Source organism: Bradysia coprophila, unplaced genomic scaffold (assembly GCF_014529535.1).
Source record: "Bradysia coprophila strain Holo2 unplaced genomic scaffold, BU_Bcop_v1 contig_145, whole genome shotgun sequence".
Lineage (NCBI taxonomy): Eukaryota > Metazoa > Arthropoda > Insecta > Diptera > Sciaridae > Bradysia > Bradysia coprophila.
In genome coordinates, this window is record NW_023503416.1 from 577623 (window position 1) to 601634 (window position 24012).

Below are 24012 nucleotides of genomic sequence, written 5' to 3' on the forward strand. Positions count from 1 at the left end.
TTGTAAATTTAATCTGCTGTAATTGATGCTTTGAAGAAGCGTTTCATTCATCAAATCTAGTGGAATTTGTCAAACCGATTGGAAATAAATCGGAGACATTACAAAGTTTGTGCCAATTGAATTTGCTACTTTTAAGGAAAATAGGAACGTTTTTGCAAAGTACACTCGCTAAACAATAAAAAAAAATGAAGAAAAATCGCAGTACCGATTGGAAAAAGTAAAATTCGAAAAAAAATTATTTTAGTCTTTGCAATCGGTTGGTGATTTTTCTCCTGGCTAATTAATATACTCGAATCAATGCTTCGTCAAATAAATCTTAACCTTATCGATAATTGCTGAAATAAAATTAAGATTTTTTAAGGAACAAATTGATTTTTCTTAACGATTTCTATTGCTTTAAATGAATAGAAATCGATAAATTCTACAAAATATAAAATTAAGAATAAAATAAAAATGAAAATTTACTATGCATTTAAGAGATCAAACAAATCATTTGTTGGTAATTCTTAGACATTAAAAAATATAATTGAAAGATATTTAACTTCTTCTTCTTCTTCCATACTATTCTTTTAAATTAATCATTTCTCATCATATCGTAATTAATGTTAAATTTATCACACAAAAATAAATCACAGAACAAATGGAAAATTTCTAGTCTATTGGTTGACAATGGTAGAGTTCTTTTTTTGTTTATTTCATTTCATTTAAATTGGTCTTATTCGGATGTGAAACTATGAAACTGATTTCGCTATCCAAACATATCCAATTTATTTATTTTTGATTTACACATTCAAAAATAAATATCTTTCGTCTGTTTTAGCTACTCATATTTCGCACACTTCTTCAATGATGACTAATCAAAAATTAAAGTCACTGGGCGCACGAGTTCATCGTCACTTTTTGTTCTGCGTATTCTTCAGTTTGCCTTTTATTAAAATAAGACAAATTTAATGGAACAATAAAATGAACAAGCAAAGAAAATAGCTGAGAAAATGGATTATAAACGTTGACAACACTTTTCCTTGTCTTTTTTTTTGTTGTTGCAGAACTGCATTATGAAATGTATACCAAAAACTTTATCGAAGAAAATTTCCGTCTGGTCAGTTGATTAATTAGTTGATTTTAATGTTAACCGTAATTTTGTTTATTGTTTATGTTCAATAATATTTACAAGCCGACGTTTTTTTTTGTGATTAAATTATAAAAATTTTAGTACGGTTTTGTTATTATTGTTTTGTTTTGTGTTAATTCAGCTGGTCGAACGGATTACATGGTTGTTTATTTCAGTAAATATTAAAACAAACAAACGATAAAAAAAATTATAATTTATGGCCGTTGACAGTAAATTAATTTAATTTAATTAAAGAGCAAAATCATTTTTTTTAAAAAAAGCCTTAAATTCAATGAAAATATATAGATCTCTCTTATAAATAAGGAAAAATATAATTTTATTTAAATTTCTCTTATACTTAATTGTTTTGTTTTTTTCAAGGTGGTCTCGGTGTACAAGCATCGAGAGTTATATATTGGATTTATTACGTTCGAAACATAAAACAAATAATTGTTCAATTTGAAGTAGTGGGCCGTTGTTTGAACAGGGGTGACGAAGTGGTCGTTGCACTACGGGAACGTTTGGTGGTTGGGGATAGTTTCTTCGGTGTCGGAGCCAACCGTTTACGCTCTTTTAGATAGTCTGCAATGGAAGAAAAGAAAAATTTATTTAACAAAATCTTTTTAATGATGAAATGATAAGTGTGAACTGATTCCGAAAGGAGTCAGGCGTCTAGTTCATAGTTGGGTCTATTTTAGTGAACTTATCAAATGAATAGTTTTGGTCTGAACACTCCGAAGTGAAACGTAATGATATTTTACTCACTAAGCCCCTTGGAAATGAGTCATTCCTTCATTGACACGAACGTTAACACTCATTTCCCGGGGGCTTAGTGAGTAAAATATTATTACGTAATTGTTTGGACTTTCGCATTCGCCTTCAAACTGCAAACAGGACACATGACAAAATAAAAAGATCCAAGCAAGACACAATGACGTAATCAGTAATCTACTATTAATCAAAATTGAACAGAATGACGATAGCATTCCTTTACAAAAAATTATATTTTCGCTAAGAGCACCTTAATGCATCTGAATGTTCTCTTCATTTTGAAAAGAAAAATTTATCTAAATTAAGTGGTCAATTCCCTTCCCCTGCATCTCCTGCATCCATCTCATGAATAATTGTCTTCATTTTTAAGAGGGTAATTATAAGAGCCACTCAAAAGAAATAACTAAATTAAATGAACAAATTCACTTCCGGTAATTAACGGCAAAGAATGATTTTTACCGAACCTTTGATCGAAGTCAACAGAATAACAAGAAAATACCTTTTTTTCGATCGAAGATAATTAGAACGTTCAATGATCCATGGAAACCGGTTAAAGTTATTATATATTTTTTGTAGCACAACAGAAACTGCAAACAATTTTTTTTTTTTTGCACAGAAAGCTAACAACAGAACAATTTGCTCCGTAATTACAACGGAAAACAACCCAAAACATCTGTCAAATGCTATCAAGTTTGTTGTTATTCTTCTCTCGGTAAATTTTTCTTTATCACAACAACAACAACAATAAAATTGAAAGAAACACGAAATTTTAGAACGGGCATATCGATGTTGCATGGGTATAGAAAACAAAGCCAAAATCAATTACACCAAGGCAGAAATAAACCCGTCTCATGTCAATAAACTTTACAATTAAAATCTACCAATTGAATTGACCTTTGTTATCCTCCATACAACCCACAATATTTTTCGTTACCATAAAATAGAAATTGAGGTTTTTGTGCTTGTTGGCACAAAGAAGTGAAATTCAAAAAAAAAAATCGGATGTGTACAAATTGCATTCGATTCTCATTGACGTTAATTATAGCCGGAGAACAGCTAACATATTGAACAGACTAAATAATAATAAAAAAAATTCGAAGCAAAATAAATATTTAACTATTAGGTAGATCGATGTGTGTTTACTGTGCGCTTGCTTGCAATTGCCATTAAAGTGTATACGTGATTTTTTCGCAGTTAAAAAAAAAATTAATGAAAAAAGCGAAAAAAAAGTTTAATTTTCCATTACATGAATCGTAAGTTAATTGAAGACATATGCACACAATCATGCATTATTACCATGTTATCCACAGAAGCTGTGTAAAAACGTCGCGACCGTATCAACAATGCAAACATGCAATGACCGACATCAACAAATAATGTATACATAAAGAGCCGAGAATATATCGTTAACTTTTTGTTCGAAAAACGTCGACTCTTTGTGCAGTGAATTCATAAATATAAAATATAAACAGAGAAGAGATCGCATTTGGTCGTTAAACTTAGTTTCTACAAATTTGTATTTAACAGAAACGAACTCTAAACCAACTACCAACTACGAATTAAATTATGAATAAAATGCATTTATTCATGAGATAAAATTAGATAGTGGCACTATGTGGCATGTGATATACATTACAATTTTATTTAATTTTTTTTTCCTGTGTGTGTAGAAGTTGTGTTGTTTACGAATCGTATTTAACGAACACATTTTTATACATTTTCATTCTGCGGGCTTTCAAAATAAAGAGAAAAAAAAATTATTTTGCCTTTTACATCTTCGGTGTTGTTACACAAAAAATTGTGCGGTAAACAAACTTCTGGCTTTTTTTCGGATAGAATACAAAGAGAGGCATTCATGTCGATACATTTATTTAATTTAATTCGAGACCATATGGCTGTGTAGTACAATACTGCCTCACTCTCGCAGTTCATATTATAAAAATGTATAAATTTATTCGTACCTTGTTTTTGTTAGATAATATACACGAATTTACCGAATAAAAAGTGTGTTCAGCTTGTATTTTAGCTTGTGCTATACGTTCCGTGTTGTAGATTATGATTGTGCGATAATCATTCGCCGATACGATCAAATTTAGTTGTAAAATTTGACTTAGTTTTTTTTGGAGCTGCCTTTCATTGTGTGTACATTTGAACGATTGTAGATTGGAGAGGAAAAAGAATTTCCTCTTGCGGTTTTTTGTTCAGTTCCATTTAAGAAAGTGTATCTAGCATTTATGCTGGTACTTTAAAATTCACGTTTAACGGTCATTTAAGCCACATAAACTGGTGGAACAAATGACAATTTTACGTCCTTGTAGAAACATTATTCTCACGCAAATCTTTTACAACTTTATGTGAGCATTCGCAAAATGCAATTAAAGGTAAGAGACGACATCTGATATGATCGAGTTACACGATATGCTGTGTGAAACTCTCATTCATTGTTCAGAAGACACAGGTTGTGGTGAGAAAAATACACGTTGAATGGGATAACCATTGTGAAAACGGAAACCGATTCGCGTCACAAAGTCAAAATGATGATATCTTGTCTTTCTATTAAGATTGGCGTTCAAAGTTTACGTGGGTAGGAGAAAAACGGATTATATTGCATCCACTTCAAGTTGTATTACGATAGAATACAGTCCGTCGATTCAAAGGAAATTCAGTAAAATTTACGAAAATCTTCGATGAGGAGGGCAAATGATATTTTCAATGCGGAATTGTTACTTTACAGGAATACTAAGCCACCGAAAGTATTTCATGTTCAGCATTGTGTCACCAACATTTAGTTAAAACATCTAGTCATAGGGAACTGGAGAAATTGTTCAAAAATGAAATAGGTGCATGCCCTACGGAATAGCTCCTATCAACGCAGATGCAAGAGACAAGGTCGCTTCGTGTATATGTTTTTATCAAATTATTTTAAAAAAAACGTCGAGAATCGTTACGAAATTTTTTAAATAAAATGCAGGTCGCGTTTCGCTTGTAAATATTTACATAAACGTCGGCAAAGACAGATGTATTGCAATGAAAATTTTAAGCAAATGTGTAAGGAAATTAGACATTATGTATCCAACATCAGTGACGTAAGTCTTCCTAAATTGCATAATATTTCAAACAGAAAGGAAGCAATAAAAATGTAATTCACTGAAAGGTCAAGACAATATTGTCGCGTTTTTTTGATAGAGAATTTAATTCCTAATAATGTATATGGTTTTGGTTTGACGGCAGGAACCTTGAATTTTTCTTATTTTGTTTGTTTGATAAAAAAAGCCATTCGTGGATTCTCTGAAATGAAACGAATTTATGCACCCAAAAAAAAGAGAATTAAAAACCGTCCAGCTGCGGCTTTGAAAATTGCTTTAATTTAACATATTTTACAACATTTCGGATAAACCACAAAAATTCCAATCAACCCTCAAACATACCACGGGTGCATTTAAATTATTACGGGCACACACTAACGAATAAATTGGAATAAATTAGCGGGGTAGTTTTGCATCATGTTTATAATGAAAATTGTGGATCATGCTATCATGCAAGCTGTCATGGTTATAATGTGCTACTTGCCATATACCAATGGTTAATTATGCACAAAACTGCCGCACACAGAACGAAATTGGTTCAGAAAAATTCGGTTTATGATAATCATCGCAATGATGGATAGAAAAAGTGTGCGGGGAAATTATTTTCGTTTTATTCAAATTCAACGATATGGGTGTCATATGGTGAAGTTATGCCATTTAATGTTTGTTAAATTAAGTGATTTCGATAGTAGTACAAGATATTGTTTTTTTCCGGTAAACATTAATGACGCTGTTATGTCGGTGCCGTATGGCGACGACTTAGACAACATTCGGATGATCTAATTGTACACGAGATCGATATATCTCATTGCGAGGTATGATTCGTTTTTGTATCGAAAATAATATTTGAATTCAAACAAGAAAAAGACAAAAGACTGGCTGGCAAAGGAATGAAAACATTTGTATCAATGAAAACGAAAATAACAAAAAAAAACTACGCCGACCATTTCCCAAATTTATCCACAATCTTATCACCAAACGAGATAACATTTTATTTTCATAAACAACTCTAGACAAAAACGACATGCAAGAGACAAAATACACTCAGGTAGGTCTCATGTGAAATTTTTATATATTATGAACATGTCGAGCCGAATAGACGGTTAAACAGCTATACACCATTAGTACATGAAATATCCATAATATTACACACCGATTCAATATTTATAATAAACTAGATATTTATTACAATGAAAATGGTCTATTTATCGCATAGCCCCGTTTCCTGTACCTTATTCATGTTGTAAAACAAATGACATTATTCATTCAAACAAACTTTTTTTTTTTAAATAAAAATGTTGATTGAAGAGGGTACTAGGTTAACGATCGGCTGTAATTCCTTTCATCGAGCTACCTCACCCACACACACATTGCGAATACTTTCAACGAACGCACACGCTTTGTAGAACATTCGGGTAATCGGAGCCGGTAATTCAGTTCAGTTGTCCAATTTATGATAATTTGCCAGATTGGGGACTGGTCTATTTAATCGAATTCAATGAATAAACAAATGAAGAGAATAAATTGTAGCGAATAGAAAATTGTGCGTTATTATGGTTGCATTATCTGGAATTTTTGATTGGAATGATAGGAGTGGGTTCATTCAATTTTCTGCTTCGTTTCTAAATTTTGTTCTATTTAGCTATTGACGATATAAAAAGCAACATTGCGTCGAATTATGGAGTTCAGACACGTACTGTTCGAGTTAAATAAATAATTTCTGTCTGATTTGGACGATTGATTATCAGTTGGTTGAAAGAACCTATCGCTCTAAAAAAAAAAACGTTTGCGAAATTCCGTTAGAAAATCTCTTGAACATAATTTATTCCACTCTTCCGTTCCACTTGGGAATAAGTATAGGAAATAATTTCACATAATGTCCGTAAAAGCCGTTGAAATCACAAAAGCATGACACAAAAAAATAAATTTTTTAATGAATTTATGGGACAACACACCTACTTTATTAGGGAAAGAAAGAACATTGTTACCCTTTAATGATTTCGAATAACAATAAGCGAAAAAGAAAGAGGAAATGCTATTTCACGGTCGAAAACTGAACAATTTAAATTGGAAATGATTTTAAAACGTAATTAATTTTACAACAAATAAGGTCACAGAAGAGGTGATATATCCTCCAGTCTTATTTTATTATCATAAAAAAATACGTTGGTCGAAAGGAAAAGTATTATTTCACATGGGAATTGTTTTTTTAACGGTCATCGGTTTCGATTGATTGAATACACTAATTTTCCATTGAAATTTACCTGTTATTTTGGGCTGTCGTTGTTTCCCACGTTTACCGGGCGAAACTATCAGCACTGGCACGGTCGATGTTGGTGAATTGCATAACGATTCGTCCGATGAATTAACTTCATCGCCACACAGGTCCATTCTTTCCATATTTGCACGATTTGCCCGTTCGTCCAACAGTAGATCGTTGTAATTTGGCGCTGTGGATGTTTCACGCAAATGAGCCGCTCGAATGATGGTGTACATTTCCGGGTTGGTTGGCGGTACCCGTTCCCAAATGTATTTTTTGTTGTCGGGTATCGGAACGCATTGAGCAAAATCGAAACCCCATCGTTCGTTGGCGGCTAGTTGAAGATTTGCAAGTTCATTTTCAGCAAACCTGTGATTTTATGGAAAACGAATGATTTATTAGTTTGTCGTCGTTAGCAGCATGTTTGCGTGATTGTGGAATTCAGTTTCAGAGAAACTTTCGACTGAATTCAGAAAAAAACTATTTACAATTACGATAAAGAATTACGAACAAAAAGTGTTACATTGACCTATAAATAGCTGATAATATGTTGGTCTGATTTAAAGTCTGCTATCAAAAAAAATTAACGGGTCAACACGTACATTATTACAACGAAATAGAAATGAAGAGCTTCGAATCTTCATAGTTAAAATCTCTGTTATGTTTAAGGTGACAAAATCTGTAAGCTATTTTTAGTCATTATTGTATAGACCGGGTAAATATTCACATAGTACAATCCTTTGGAAGAAGAAAATCCTTTAAAATTTTGAGAAAGAAAATCCGCAAAGTTATAAAAAGTCCTTTAAAGACTCAAGAAAATCAAATTAAAAGAATAAAAAAATTCTTGGAAATTGAAAAAAAAAACTTTTCAAAATTCATCCTGAATCAGTAAAAGATCCTGTGAAAACGATAGGAAAATTCTTAAAAAACCTCAGATTGTCCCTTTGAAAATCCTTAGTCAACAAAATTTACAAACATCTGCCTCTCGGCATAGACGCTGCATTTTCATTCAGAGAAAATGCAACATAAAGGTTGATAGGAAGATCATGAACATACTAAGGATTCGAAGCTCGAGAACTCGAAAAACGAAAGTCTTAAAAGAACCACGGAAAATCGAAAGAGGGAAGATATAATAACAATTTTAGTCTTAGACCTTATCTCATGAAGTCGTGTCGAACAGACATTTCCTATATAGTTAATCCAAACCTTAAATCCAAACTAAAGTTCTAAACATAGCGTTCTGAATAAACTCATTTGAACCGAATTGAATGACATTGAATTAAATTTGTAACATGTGATAACGTTATCACCATATTCTCGATTGTTTAGGTTAAAATATAGAAGGCAAAAACGATTGGTTGTACGATTTAAAATAATTGATTTCAAGTTTAAAACCAGTTAAATTATGGGCAATTATTTTTAGAATGTTTATGTCTCATCATCACTTTTAATTTTCATTTAATTGAAATATGAATTACAGACCGTGCTGATGAGAATTACGATTGATTGATTAAATTAATGAATCAGTGGTTGGATGTATAGTATGGATATTATTTTCCGTCGCATTTCATTTTTGCATTAAAAAGCAAAGGCGAGAAGACCTATAGATTGACTTAGAACTTAAAACTTAACTTATGGGAATTCGTTTACATTGCATCTGAACATTGTGGTCAGTTCCAAGGATGCTGGTGATTTCTAACTGTAAGTAGAATAAACTTACAGATGAAGCAATGGTGACAATTTTTAGCCGAAACTACATCCTCGGAAAAATTCTCACAATCCGAAAATGTTGGTAGAAAGGGGTGACGCACTTTTCGGATCAAATGCGACACATCGTATGGTAAATGAAGTATGTGTGTCAACCTTCAATTAGTAGTTACTGAAAATGTATTCAGCAGGAAAGCTTTCTTCTCCGAAATAGTTGCCCAGACTTCCATTAAAAACCTAAGGCTACGAATTGCTTCAGTTGAATTTTTTTCCCACAAACACATTACGAAATCATTACAGCCTTTCAAAACCACTTCTACTCGTAATTATTGTTACATAGAGGTTCAAATGTGAAAGTATATTTTCATTTTTTTTTTAAATCATTGAAATTAACTGTCAAATTTGACTTACCTTTTGCAAGCTTCTCTATCTACTGGACCGAATAAATCTCGTTTAACTTTAGCCAATTGATTTGTACTTGGCATATGACACCGAACTTTCGGTGACTTTTTGTACAGCTCCGACATGAACAAAGGATTGAGCACTCTGGCACTCATTTTTTCTTCTTTTAAATTATCGAATGTTTACAAATTCCAAAAAGAAATATATTCACAACTATGTCAAGTTTGTCAACCAAATCACAAATTTAACATGTGACGTCAGTGATGCGTAATTGTTGTTGTTTCTTGTGTGTATGTACACACATCAAATTTTCGTTTCTAAATATTTTTTTATGAAAATAAAAAAATTTTTGAGTTGATTTTCTAGTTCACAAACGAATATGTTACGTTTTAATCAGAGTTCAATATACATAGTATGTATGTAAGTGTTTTAAATCAGTATATAATTGAGGTTATGTAACTGTATTTAGACGAACTGATTTATTTATTGCGGTCAATCCAGTTTTTTGGTGATGTTTAAAAAAAAATCCACTGCGATTCGACGAAATGCACTGCATTTAATTTTTATCAGTCAAAAACTTTTATCACTCCACTCAAACCACAATAATCAAATGTAAATACGCTCGTAAATAAGTTTCACCGAAAGAATCTTATAGGAAAACAAAATGTCTGACCGAATTTACAGAAAATAAATTGAAACATTTAACTTAAATCAACGTATCAAACGATGTTTACAAATTAACTTTGTATCTAATCTTGCACCAATCAACAATGCGAACGTTGATATTTATTTTTATTCGGATATTTTTGAAGGATTCACATCAACATTTGATTAAATCTAACAAAATCGACGGAATTATTTTTTTTTTTAAATAAAAAACTCTTAAACGGTCTTCACCAGTCAAGCAGTATTTCCGAACTGAAAAATAGAAACGAAACACACACGCAACCAAGCGACGTATTTTTGTGGTGTTGATGGACTGTTCCATATCGGTGCGTAAGTAGGGGACGCCAGTATTGTTTTTCGGTTTTAAAAAAACGAACGTCACATATCTAACATGTTTAATACCTCGTTCACAATCAGCCAAGAGTGAGAGTGTCACGATGGAGGTATGCGCAATAGGATTTTCGGAGGATACGGATGATTCAGAGTTAAAGGATTCAAGTAAGTTTAAATGTGTAAAAACTTTGTCAGGCCGATGAGTCAGAAGCGCATACCCACTGGGAAAAAATTTCATTTTGCTGTTGTAGTAAGGATTTAAGTCATTTTAAAACTAAAGAAAATTCAGTTTTTCGGAGCGAATTACGTTGATCAACAATATACCTGATACCATGCAAATGGTATATACCAGGATATAACATACATTCAGGATTCTCAATAATCTTTTTATGGAAGCAGTGTACACGCCATCTAGTTCCGTTGAAAACGCAGCCTCAATTCACCACCACTCTAATGCAACTATGATACACGACGAATCTCGCTATCACATGCAACCATACCCAATTCTTGTTTATTAAATAAAAGCACATTGGAAAATGGTTTTATATTTTGTATTATGGCATGGCTTCAAATACTATAAAGGCCATAACAAAAAAAAATTGTTTTCTTTTTCAAGAAAAAAAAGGTTTTGGCTTTGGTCTTATATGAAAATGATAAAAAAAAATCTTGAGCCTGACTCTGTGTGCATGTATATATTAACTAGCATATCCCATCGATATAGAGACGCATTTAATAAAATGCATAAAATTATATGTATAGCTGTATTTGAAAGTCGCGTGGTGGGTTATAAAATATTGAATTATGTACACACACATAACATATACGATATTTATATATATATATTTGAAAATTACCACGCAAGAGTTGGAAAAGATCGTTATTTTTAAATTTTTTTTATTTTTATACTTAATTGCTATATGGTGCGCTTCTCGTAGCTCTTGTGGGGAGATATATCGTGATTTAATATTTAAAGGGATTTCATATTATGTCCATATATCCATACGTATACAGATTATGGATTTTTATTTTGTGTATTTATACATATATACACATCCAATGGCTATCATTTTAATCTCTTCGTTTTAAATTAATATTCTTGTTTGTTATATAAGCCATGGCATTGGTACACAGCTACTGAATTACGAGTTTCGAGATTTTTTTTTTAGTTTGAAGGTTATTTTTAAGGTAGAATCAAATGACTTATACCAATTTAAATATCAAGATTAATAAGCGGATATATTTTGCACAATGTTGTAAAGTCATATACTTTTCTGGAAGCGTCTGTAATACTTAATCTTTGCTTCAGGTTATTTATGTACAGGTAAAACGGATGGGACAGAATAAGTCCAAAAAGTTTGGCGTGAGTACTAATGATAAAAGATGTCTTCAAAAACATCTATTATCCATATAATGCTACAAGTGTTATCAATCATGATACGATTTATTAGTGCGAAATATGCCACCGTTTCTTATTGTTTATTTGAACAATAAACACTTGGAGTCTGATGCTTTCATTCGAAAAAAAAAGTTTTTTTTTTATCGAACACCTTGCTCATTTGTTTGCTTCACTCCCTTTTTATTTTGTTGTTTTGCGGTATTTCCCTTTAAGAAAACGATTACATTACGTGAAGGTACCAGGTGTTACAGATTTGGTTACCTTTTTTTTCTTGTGTGTTGAATTGACATTTAAGTGGTTCGTTGTTGGCATATTGCAAATTGAAAGTTTTTGGCGTAACCACTGTTTTAACAAAGTGTAAATGTTATAAACGGTCAGGTAGATGTGTGTACACAGAAAAATTGAGAATATGCTTTGAGATTGGCTTTTTGTTAGAGAGATTGTGATGATGCATTTATCACTTTTTTAATTTTAAACTTAGTGGAATCAATGCTGTATGTCAATGCTAACTTGTCATACACAATTATTCACCTCCTATGATGAGGTGAAATTTTTATATGGAAAGTCATCCGAGTATCTTTGCTGATGCTGCCTCCCCAGCAGTATACAGCATTGTGTTGTCTACCATTTCCACACACAAAAATCCAGAGTTTGGCCTATCCTGGAATTGTTCCATTCCCGCGACACAGTACGCATGTGACAACTGCCTGTCTTCTCTTATGTAGCAAAATATATCTACAACAAATGAAGTAAGAGTCAAACCGAACAATAGACCTTAAAGTCTATTGTACCAGAATTTATTCGTTAGACCGTGACATTCTCCCTAATTGATAAAACATATCTAAAAACTGTAATTACATAGACGCAGCCTTACTCAACGATTATTTTTTCTGTGCAGCGGATCAGATATATTTATATTCTGCCATTTAAGTCTAACTATGTTCGCCCATTGAGAAATCAAACATAACAAATAACTCCTTTGTTCACATAGTGAATTCGAAATCAAAGAAAATCTTCATTAAGATCAATTCTAATAAATTTAACTCTTAAAAATCATTGTTCAGAAAAAACCACAAACATAAAAACGTCTATAATATTCTGACAAGTCATCAAACACCATCAATCATGTAATCCAGACTTGTAATCACACATTTTGTAGAATTTGTGTTTTTTTTTAATGAACAAACATCCATGACACGTCTTTTTTTGTGAAAATAAATAAACTAAAAAAATGTAAACAATACTTTCAAGCATACTTTAAATTGCATTTTCAATGTTAAGTATATTTGTAATATATCACATCTCCTCAACAAAAGGTAATATTTATGTCTGGATTGACTCATATATGCATGCACAAATAAAATTTTTTGGACAATAGTTGTAAATCTTTTGGAACGGAGATAACACATTCGAAGATTTGGTTGAAATATCATTATTTTAGATGACGCACCCCCAACACCATAATATTTATCTTATAACCAGACATTTTTGTCCTTTTTTAGGTAAAAAATTCAGAAAAAAACTTTTGTCTGACGTTCTTTTTCTTCAAATAAGGATTAATATTTCGGGAGATGTTTTGTTTACTAAGTTACACACCCTTGAAATCGACTTTGTTGTTTATTCATAATTACCATAATGGTCTAGTGGGACTCGAAACAGTCTGATATTTGTTTCTTTTTGCTAGATTTATTGATATTTTTTTCTACCTAGATAATGACGATGGTCAAAAAAATGTGTAAATAAAATTTGGCATTTATATGCCTGATGCATCAACACTTGTATAGAGTCACAATGTCTATCGAAATTCAAACATTCATTTTACCGAGACATTCTTTAAATCTATTTTTAACCATGAACCCATGATGGCTCATTTTTGTTCAAATTTAAAGAATAAGACACCATGATCTACATTTTAGTAAATTTGTACATGAATGAGTCATCATGGTAAAAAATAGATTCGAAGCATGTCTCAGGCATAATGTTCTATTGTTCTTTGCCTAGCAGTGAAACAACAAAATATTCCACTAAACTGGCAGAGTACTTACCTTATTATTCATATGCCTAAGAGGTATTTAAAAAAAACAAGCCGTCAGAACAGTCGGAGCGTTTGCTGCGACTGAGCCCCGTACGACCCGTAAATCTATTACGTACGTGACCCTAGTGCGTCCGTAGCCCTAATTCATCCCTGGTCCTAATTTTTCCGAAGCCCTAATACGTCCGTGTAATTTTAATGAAAGTATTCATATTCATCTTAAATATTGCGCATAGCGCAATTACGAAAACCTGTACGAAGTACCTCTCAAAAAAAAACAAAAATTTTCGAAGTAATTTTAGGAGCCCAAATTTGAAACTTTTTATATCACCATATCCATATGCGTGATATATGTAATGCCTGAAACACCCCACACACACAACCAATTACTTCTCTGTTAAAAGAAACCATTTTTCCCAAAATACATCACTTTTACTAAAATCCAATATGGCCGCCCGTAGCCATTTTGTTAGGATACCGGAAGTGGTTCTGACGATTCACATTCGTTAATACCTTTCAAACAAAAAAAAAAAAAAATGAAAATGAAAAATGAAAATGAAATTCGGTCAAAATTTACTCGAGATATTGCTCACTCCAAGGGACCTAGCTCACGCTCCGGTCAACTAAATTTCATAAACTTTTTTTCCCTGATTGGTACGTTCAATACCTATCTAATATAGCAAAAAAAAACGAAATCCGTTCAAATTTGGCCGACCTACAAGCAAAAGCTGCTTCCCGTCCTGTCCCTGGTTCACATCATGGGCTCTAACTCACTAGTCGGTTATCCAATTTCCATAAACTTTTTTTTTGTCGATTGGTATTGTCAATACCTTTCATTTGTCGTATCAATTACAAGTGTAGCGTTTAATGCCGTAGATATCTTCGAAAAACCCTAAAACACTTATTGGACCCTAGCTCAGAAGTGGTCGACCCAAATATGCCCATTTTCATATGGGGTCTTGCCATTGTCATTACCTATCAGGGAAAAAAGAATTTTTGAAATCAATCGAGTTTTACTCAAGTTATTGTGTACACGGACAGACATTTTTAGACCCGTACGAAGTACTGGGGTCTTATAGGTTTACGCATACGTTTGTAACACGTCGAATTGGACTCCCTGAGTAAGGGGAAACCTATTGTGGTTGTCTAGAGATGCCAAATCCGCGAAAAAAAAAATGTCCGTCTGTCCGTCTGTCTGTCTGCACGATAACTTGAGTAAAACGCATCCGATTTTGAAAATTCTTTTTTTTCCCGTTTGGTAATGTCAAAAGACAGGCTAAGTTCGAAGATGAGTGATTTTGGATTGACCCCTCCCGAGCTGTGGCCCAATAAGTGCTTTACGGTTTTTCGAAGATATCTCCGGACATTTAAACGTCAAACTTGTAAGTGATACGTCAAATAAAAGGTATTTACAATACCGATCGACAAAAAAAAAGTTTATGGAAATCGGATGACCGACTCGTGAGTTAGACCCCTTGGTGTGGAACAGGCACAGGGCGGCAAGCAGTTTTTGCTTGTAGGTCGGCCACATTTGAACATATTTCGTCTGTTTTAGCTTTATTAGATAGGTAGTATTGACCGTACCAATCAGGAAATTTTTTTTTTTTAATGAAATTATGTTCTCCGGAGCGTGAGCTAGGTCTCTTGGAGTGAGCTCTTATCTGGCTACTCGGAAGTACAGTGAACGTGGTGTATTTTGACAATATCTCGAGTAAATTTTGACCGAATTTCATGAATTTTTTTTTGTTTGAAAGGCATTAACGAATGTAAAGCGTCGGTACTATTTCCGGTCTCCTAACAAAATGGCTGCCGGCGACCATATTTGATTTTAGTAAAATAGAAATATCTTGGGAAAAATGATACTTAGAGAGTTTCTGTTATCATGGAAATAATTTGTTATGTGTGTGGGGTTTCAGGGATTCCATATACGGACATCTATATATACCTATATACAGCTATATTGAGCTATATACAGGGATATAGAGCTATATAATAGCATATATTTATCTGTGAAATGTTTATTTATAGTGAAATATAGTTAAATATAGCGGTATATAGCTGTTTAAATAGGAATTTATGAAATTTGTCTTCGTACGGGGCTGTCTATATTGCCTCCGGCAATTTAGTTGTATATGATAACAAGGCAAAGAGTGGATAATGTAAGTGATTTTAAAGGGAGAATAGTTTTTCAGCAGAGAAGAAAATGAAGTAAGAGAAATGAAGAGTTTCACATTAAAGGCTTTTGATACGAATAGGTGTTTCGTACGGGTCGGCGTTAGCTATGTTTTTTATTGTGGATTCGTCATCTATAATCATAGACAAATGCTTTGCCCTTACCGTCTGATTTGAATTTTACATGTTACAAACGGCATGGTGTTCTTATAAGCCCCCAGTACTTCGTACGGGGCTAATTATTCGCTTTCGTTAGTTCGATGCAACTTTCTCATCATGAATAAAACTGCATGTTCGGATTTCAATAACATGACCAGGCCATTGTTCAAACATTTCTTGCTCTGACGAAGTTACATCGCTGTTTAATAAACAGCAATTTTAGTTTAGTATTCTATTTTGAAATTGGATATACATCTCATAGTTGAAAAGGGAAAGGAATTAGGATTTTTTAATAACTGTTAAAAAAAGCGTACCGAATGCAATTTAATTCTATTTGTGAACTCGTGTAATTCTACCCTGGAAGAACAACCAGTACTTTAAATATGAAAAGATTTTTTTTTGGTGAATTATTCACTTTTGATTATGCTGAATGCTGACTGAAAATGGGTAAAAAAATGTTTACTTTCTAACGCATCGTCTCCAATGTTTAAAAAAATCATTTAAATTGTGTCGACACTTTTTTATGCTCTCACCCATCTAGCTAAAAAAACGATTTATCAATGGAAGTAAAAAAAAAGGAAACGAAAAAAGTTTGAGAAAGTAAAAAGTGTACAATGCAAATCGAAAGCGCCAACAATTCTAATAAACTTGTATTTACAAAACAAGGATGTCACAGTAAAAGGCGATAAATTAAAGACAAAATATCAATTTATCTTTCGAATGGTAAAAAAAGGGTTGCTGACTATTCCACAATAAAATTCCAACTCAATCCTCAAACGATACAACAAACAGAACCATAAATTATTACCAAAAAAAATTATTTTTATTTCATTTGCATATCAAACCCCATACAGTATCACCAAAAAGGCCTATGTTATTTATGCATGTTTTGACTTTCTACTTTTGCATTGGTTTTTCTTGAACCGTTTACACACATGCTACCAAACAAAAAATCTTTGTGTTGAAACTCTTGAATTGTAATCATCTTAATGGAACCCTATTGTGTGCACTCCGTTTATTATTTTTCTCAAGTGTTGTGCATTTTACAATTTTTTTCATCTCCTCTCTATTCATTACAATAAGATTAAATTACATGCCTGAATGGGTTCAATAATCTCACTCAGGTTAAATAGTTGCAATTTCCCTTTAAATACAAATGTTGTTCTACATTTCGAGATTTGGTACTTAAAGTGTTTTCGAGAATATTTTTTGCATGATTTATTGGCTACGATATATCTTATGCAGTGTGTACAACGACTGATATATTGGTACTCGAGAAATTTGTTATTTTAACCCGTATATGTTCGATAAATATATGGCTGATAAATGTATACAGCATAAAATACATTGTAAGATGTATATTCGAATTGAATAATTTTCCAATTTAAAAATTTCATTTTAAAAATGATTTATATTTATTCTTTGGTAATTTAGCAATAATGTCGTACCGTCGTACATCACAAATATTCAACGTTGTATTTATCGTGTCAACGAAGGCAAATTGTAATATTATTTGTACTAGTCATCGACCGACATACTAAATTTTACAACAACCACTCAGCTTAAAGAGACACATGATTAATTGAGAGTGACGCGAGCCGAGTGCATTTGGCATTTAGATAAATTACACAGCTCTTACGTATTATATATGATGCTGCATTCCGACAACAATATACAATTATCGATTAAGAAGATGAATATAGATAAATGATCTTTAAATGAATTGTTAATTCGTTGATTATATCTTACGTAGTCTGTCACACAACTCACGTACACGGATAGATGGAAGAATTTCACAACAATTGAGTATTTCCTAGTATTAGTAGTCAAATAAAATCCGAGTCTTTGAGAAAAAAAAGGAATTTTTATTGTAAAAAAAATGTATCCGATAGACTGAGCTCACATTTCGTAAAATTGTTACATAATCTTAACATAATTTTGCTGATGACGCTTGGTCATTAAACTCACACGTGGAATCACTTAAATTCGTATGGCACGGTGATCTTGGACTGAACAAAACACTACGTCCTTTGCAATTCCGTTCCACAAAAATTTTAACACAATATCCGTGGGTGTTTATTGACGAAACGACGTCATTCATATCGCGCAATGTGTAACATTTTCCTGGTGTCATATCGATAACTTCAACAGTGCCTCTGTGGTCTGGATCTCTGTAGAAGCTGATCCTTTGTGACTGCGTTAATACGATGAGAGTCAAAAATATTGCGATATTTGTGTTTGTAATCATTTTCGAGCGAAGACTTTGTTTTTATGGCAAAAATTTCGTTTTGAAGATGAAAATATTTTCCTTGAGTGAAATGCTCCAACACTACTGTGTAACTGGAGATGACCAGAGAATGTATTCACATTTATACTGTCACTATCGTTGGAAAACATATCATAGCGTATGCGTAGGAACAGCAGAAAATGTACCAAATAATTTGAAATTCACGTCTATGTTTCAACTTGGTTGGTATTGCTATGACGATAACAAGGAGAGAAGTAGAATTCGGTTCAATTCGCTTTCTTATGCATATTATTGTATACCGGCGAGATGTTTCAATTGAAATTTTATTGTGTAAAGCAGTAATTTATTTCAATCATTCTTAAGGTATACCTACTACTTATTTCAGAGCATGCAAAGACCCGTAATTTCTTCATTGCAGAATAAGCATTTCTGTTGCTGAAACAATTTAAAACTTTTTTATAAGACATTTAAAAATCTCAGACATTTAATGTGAATGGTTGGTTAATATTTCAATCTAGTCATTTGTTACTGACAACGCCGGAAAGATGAGCGATGAGCGCGTGTCTTTTTTTACGTGCTTCTGCTCGGTGAATGTAATTTTTTTTTGTTAATTTTTTTATTTACCGACCAGAAGCACGTAATAGTACATTACTTAACAATGGGGTTACGCTTCGATCGGCAAATTTCACACAAGAAGTACCATTTCCATCATTGGCACATTGCCAAGAAAGGTATTTTATTCAAAAACTTGAGTTAAAGTTTTGGATCCGTGCAGTAAAGTTAGCTCTACCTCACGTTTTTGAATCAAATATAAAACGTACCTGGTTCCAGATTTTTGTTTTGACGAGTTGAAATACCGCCCTCTCCTTCGGATCGAGCTATAATGTCCCAACTCGTCCCAAAAAATGTGTAACAACAGTCGTAATTTGTTATAAATGTAATTGATTCAATTTCAAAGATTTTATTTCAAATACTAGATGATATACTTCAAACAATTGAAGTAATAGATTACAGCTGAGGGCGTCGAAAGACGTGCTTCAAACATGAAAAGTACGGTTTTCGACGCATGTAGCATATAAAACAATTGAAGTAATAGATTGCAATGTTATAATCGTAATATGCATATCAAAAAATACACTTTAGTAGTGTTATTCGACTAGACGTTATTATTTAGTTAAATTTCTAAATTTAACAAATTCTATAACGGTAGACAATTTTCCATTTAAGTCTGCTTTAAAATAGAATTGGCGTAGCGCAATAAATACCAGTTTGAACATTATTTGTTTGAAAAGAAAAAATCTTTGCAAATTTAATCACCAAATTTAGAGCTACATTTGTGAGAGAAGGGTCTCTTAGCATTAAATGCATCGTTTAATTTTCAAATAAAATGATCAAAAATAACCTTTTGCCTTTAGTGATATAATGTAAGTTCACGAACTGAATATTAACGAAAATGATAAGTGCATTAATAACTACGCCACTCTTACATAATATGTGAACTCTCGATACATATTTTGGCGATGGTTTGTTTGGAAATAAACCGATAAAAGACAATCAGACTTACCAACTTATAGAAACGGCTAATCATCTGTTTATCAACAACGACAGTAAGAATACGTGAAGAGATCTGGCTAGCATTTTATTTTAATAGCGAAATTTTTGATAAAAATATTGAAGTAATAGATTTTGTGTCAAACTTTTTACAAATGAAATAACAGATTTAATGATTTTGTTGCGATATTCTTGTTGTTTCTAAAATGATAACATCGTCTCTAAGTACCAATGAACCACACAATCTGAAGTTAAACTGAAAGCTACACTGAAAGCTAAACCAGTTCTTTCCAAAATCCGTTACTGAGTGGCTATAATTCTCTAAAGGAAAGTATCATTCAGCTTCATTGAAACAATTACCTCCACTCAGATCTGTACACTTATTAAAACAACAAAAAATCGAGAAGAGAAATATTTTTCTTATTGTGTAACCTCAAATGACTTTGTCCATTATCGTAATTTACAAACCATAGCCGAAGTAATGTATTTATTAATGTGTTGTGTCTGACACACATTTCCACTTTCATTTTTAACGTTTGTCTACCCAGCCGGGTAGGTACAATATAAACAAAATTAATTAAACCGGTTCGATACAAAGGCAGTAATAGAAACAAAATGATGGCAAAAAACATTTCTGATTTAATAAATAAATGCAACTCTCTTTCATACACGAAAAAAGGGCTGTGGAAAATCTATAAATTATCTTCGAGAACATAGACGTGACAACTGATACCCAAAAATTTGAATTCTTTCGATTACAATTCTAATGTTGTGTCACAAATCAAGTAAACCCCTTTCTGTGTGCTTTTTCCATTCATTTTATTTATTAATCAACCCTTACCAAACGTTACTACCATACAAATGCTTCGCTTTAAAAAAAAAGTTACGTTGACACTATTTTCGCGTCATTAAAATACAAACTTATACGGCACTCTGATGTAATAGGTGACTGGTATAATGGATGAAAATGCAATGTGCAATTGCATATAACCCATATAATGTTTTCTATTCGTATTTTCATATGCAGTGCTTTGAAAAGAGGTGAACATAAATTTTATGACCTCGTCCTATTGTTGAAACTGTTGAAAGGTCTAAGTCATATGGATAGCTCTCGAGAAATTTTTACAATTTTTTGATTCCAAATGGAAATGAATGTTATGTGGAATGGAATATGTACCGTATGACGTAACACATTCGTATATCATACGGGTCGGTCCCAACAAAAAACGAAGAAGAAATAATCGAAACTCATAAAATTCGAAATTTTATTACGTTTGCAATGTAACACAATGAACAGAATTTCTACGATTCGAAATCACCCCTGATATGGGCTGATTCATTGAGCATTGATTTCTATACTTTCAAAAACAGTGAAGTACGTACAATGCTTTTGCAATAAAAACTGCATTTAATGGTCATACCAGACGGAATAGCAAAATAAGGGAATATTAGGAATATTTCATTACAGAAGGGTTGGATGTACAACTGAGTTTTCGTTGATCTAGCGAGATGATGCATTGAGCATTGACTGAGTCGATTGAAGATATATACAAAAAATGCATCGATTCATGCATTAGCTACATTAGACATAAGATCACGTTGGCATTCACATTCATTCGAAAATGTGTTCTATGTTCACAGCTGGTGGTAAATTCATTCCACATCCTTTTGATGAGCATTTTAACAGAATGTTAATTATACGTGAAGAATGTAAAAATCTGAGTCACTCACAACCTCCCCTTCAATAATTCGGTTGAAGTACATCTGCCTTTAAATCATGTTTTCCTTAACACGGCGGATAACATGTAATGGAATAAAAACTAAAATTAAAATTGGAAATTAAACATAACATGCAATGGCTAATGAAATTAGTTCCGCATTTTCTGAATCCAACTTAAAAATCCAGTTGGCAATTAAGACCAAATTCACTCAACACACATGCAAAAATGATCAATCATTGAAAAAAAATCCCATCGGTCAAAATATGACAATTCAGACCTCCATTATTCAATTAATAGACTTATTTTCTATTGTACATTTTCTCCTAAACGTCTTCAAAGGGGTTACACTTTTGATCGCACGAAGGGTAGTTCAAAGTAAACAACAATGGTCATAATTGCGCTTACGTTAAAAGTTTGATTAAAAACATTTTCTGAATCAAATTTGATATGTGAAATATAATGTGTCCACAAACTGTCAGGTAATCGTAACATATATACATAACATGTGGTGTAATTAATACACACTAAGGGAAGTGAATCAGTTTCGGGAAACAAAATGATTCGAAGAAGTTGAAGGAAAAAAAAACCGTTGGGAAATGATCTTAATCTTTTTTCAGTTAAGACGATGGGAATCTTTGCATTTTTGTTATTTTTTTCATTAAAATTTTGAAACAATAGACTTGACTGAGCAATTTTTATCGTTGAATTTTTGGTTTCCGATATGGTCAATGAGCAGAGTGTGAATTTTTTATTCCGTCGTATGTACGTACCCATCATTTTTTTTATAGGATACATGGATACAATAACATGTTCGTCGAGTTAAATTAGTTGCTTTACAGGAAATTGAAATTTACGTGAGAAGAAAACGTTATGAGTTTTAAACGTTAAAAAAAGGATACCTTCATTCCTTGTTGTTTGCTGTTAGAAAACTTTATGGAGATTCATGAGTTACGATGTGCGAATTACAATTAAATTATTCTAAAACTGAATCTTTCATTAGAAAACATTTTTATGATCTTTACCATATTGACTACAATTACATTATAGGAAGATATTTAAGCTAGACACGAAAATATTATATTTTCATACAGATACCATCTATGCTAGATAGACTTTAAATACGTACGTTGAATATTTATCATCGGACATTCCGTGTGGTTTTTCAATCCCAATAATTGTGATCATAAAATTTTTGATCTGTCTGGTAACTTCGTGTGAATGCGTACGAAATATGGCTGTTTGTTTGTTTATTATTAGCCATACATGATACAAGATCTTGCAACCATTATTGTGATCCGTATTTTTGTTGCGCGATCAAAACAATGCGTGAACGTAAACAATGAGTACAACGAGACTTGTGGTAAATAGGAATATCGAGTTAAGTTTTTTGTTTTGTTTTCGTTTCAACTAAAATACGATATTTTGAAGAAAAAAAAATTGAAAACAACAATCATGAAAGTTCAAACATAATGGAGGTTCAAATCCATCATGCACGAATCCAATCGTTACAACGAGCACAATTGGTAATGGACTGGACATTGTAGTCTCTGCGAACCAGTTAACGAAAACAAAATTATTTGTAGCTGTTACATTGTATTACTTTGTGAAAATTCATTTGAAGCGTTCGTGCCAGGTAGAATCCAATTTAAACGTTTTCGTCGACGATCCGACATTTCGCTTAAAAATTTAGTAAACCGCCAAACGTGTTACGATACAATTAATAAATCTTTTGCTACTTTTGTTCAATGCATTGTCAGAGCATAAAATCTGTTACTTTATTTGTTTCAACCTTTACTGTATAATACCACATTAATCTCAGGTCATATATGATTCTTGTCGATGCAGTTGATAGCAGATGATTAGCCATTTGTGATAGGTTATCGTAGGGTTATTGGAGATATGTAGGTCGTCGGACTATATGAAAAAGATTAGACGGTTCATAGTTCATATTATACAATTAAGAGTTCAGTTTTATAGATTGTAGATTTCGAGGTTCAATTTATTTATTTTTTAAGCAAACCACAGACAGACTCAGGAGATTCGATTTTCGTCTGTTAATATTCCTTATAATTCCCTTCAACTTTGTTCGTTCATTCGTTAAAAAAAATTGTGAATTCATTCCTGATCGTTGCAATAAATGACAAACTAATCCCGTCCCGAACTTTACGCTTATCAAAGAGTATAAAAGAAATTCGATAATAAACTCATCAAATTGTGTAACTTATTGCAACTTCTAAGAATGGTTCCATTTCGGATTATATAATAGCAACAAAGCGTTTGCAGTGAAAACATCCCTTTACTTTTCAATTTAATTGTTTTCCATTAACATAAATAAAACGGTTCATCCGTACAGTGTGTCTTTTATCACTAGGTATTATTGCAGGGAATTTCATTAAA

The 24012-nt window shown here is 32.4% G+C and overlaps 1 protein-coding gene across 1 annotated transcript; it reads right to left on the reverse strand.

The window, feature by feature from the left end:
* Window positions 1-378: 378 nt before the first annotated feature.
* On the reverse strand, window positions 379-10265 carry LOC119074257 (cyclin-dependent kinase inhibitor 1). The gene is made up of 3 exons (XM_037180279.1): window positions 9347-10265; window positions 7233-7597; window positions 379-1693 (listed from the first exon to the last, which is right to left on the reverse strand). Exons 1-3 carry the CDS (start codon window positions 9490-9492, stop codon window positions 1566-1568), a joined length of 639 nt encoding a protein of 212 aa, XP_037036174.1. The 5' UTR covers window positions 9493-10265; the 3' UTR covers window positions 379-1565.
* Between the last annotated feature and the right edge of the window lie 13747 nt (window positions 10266-24012).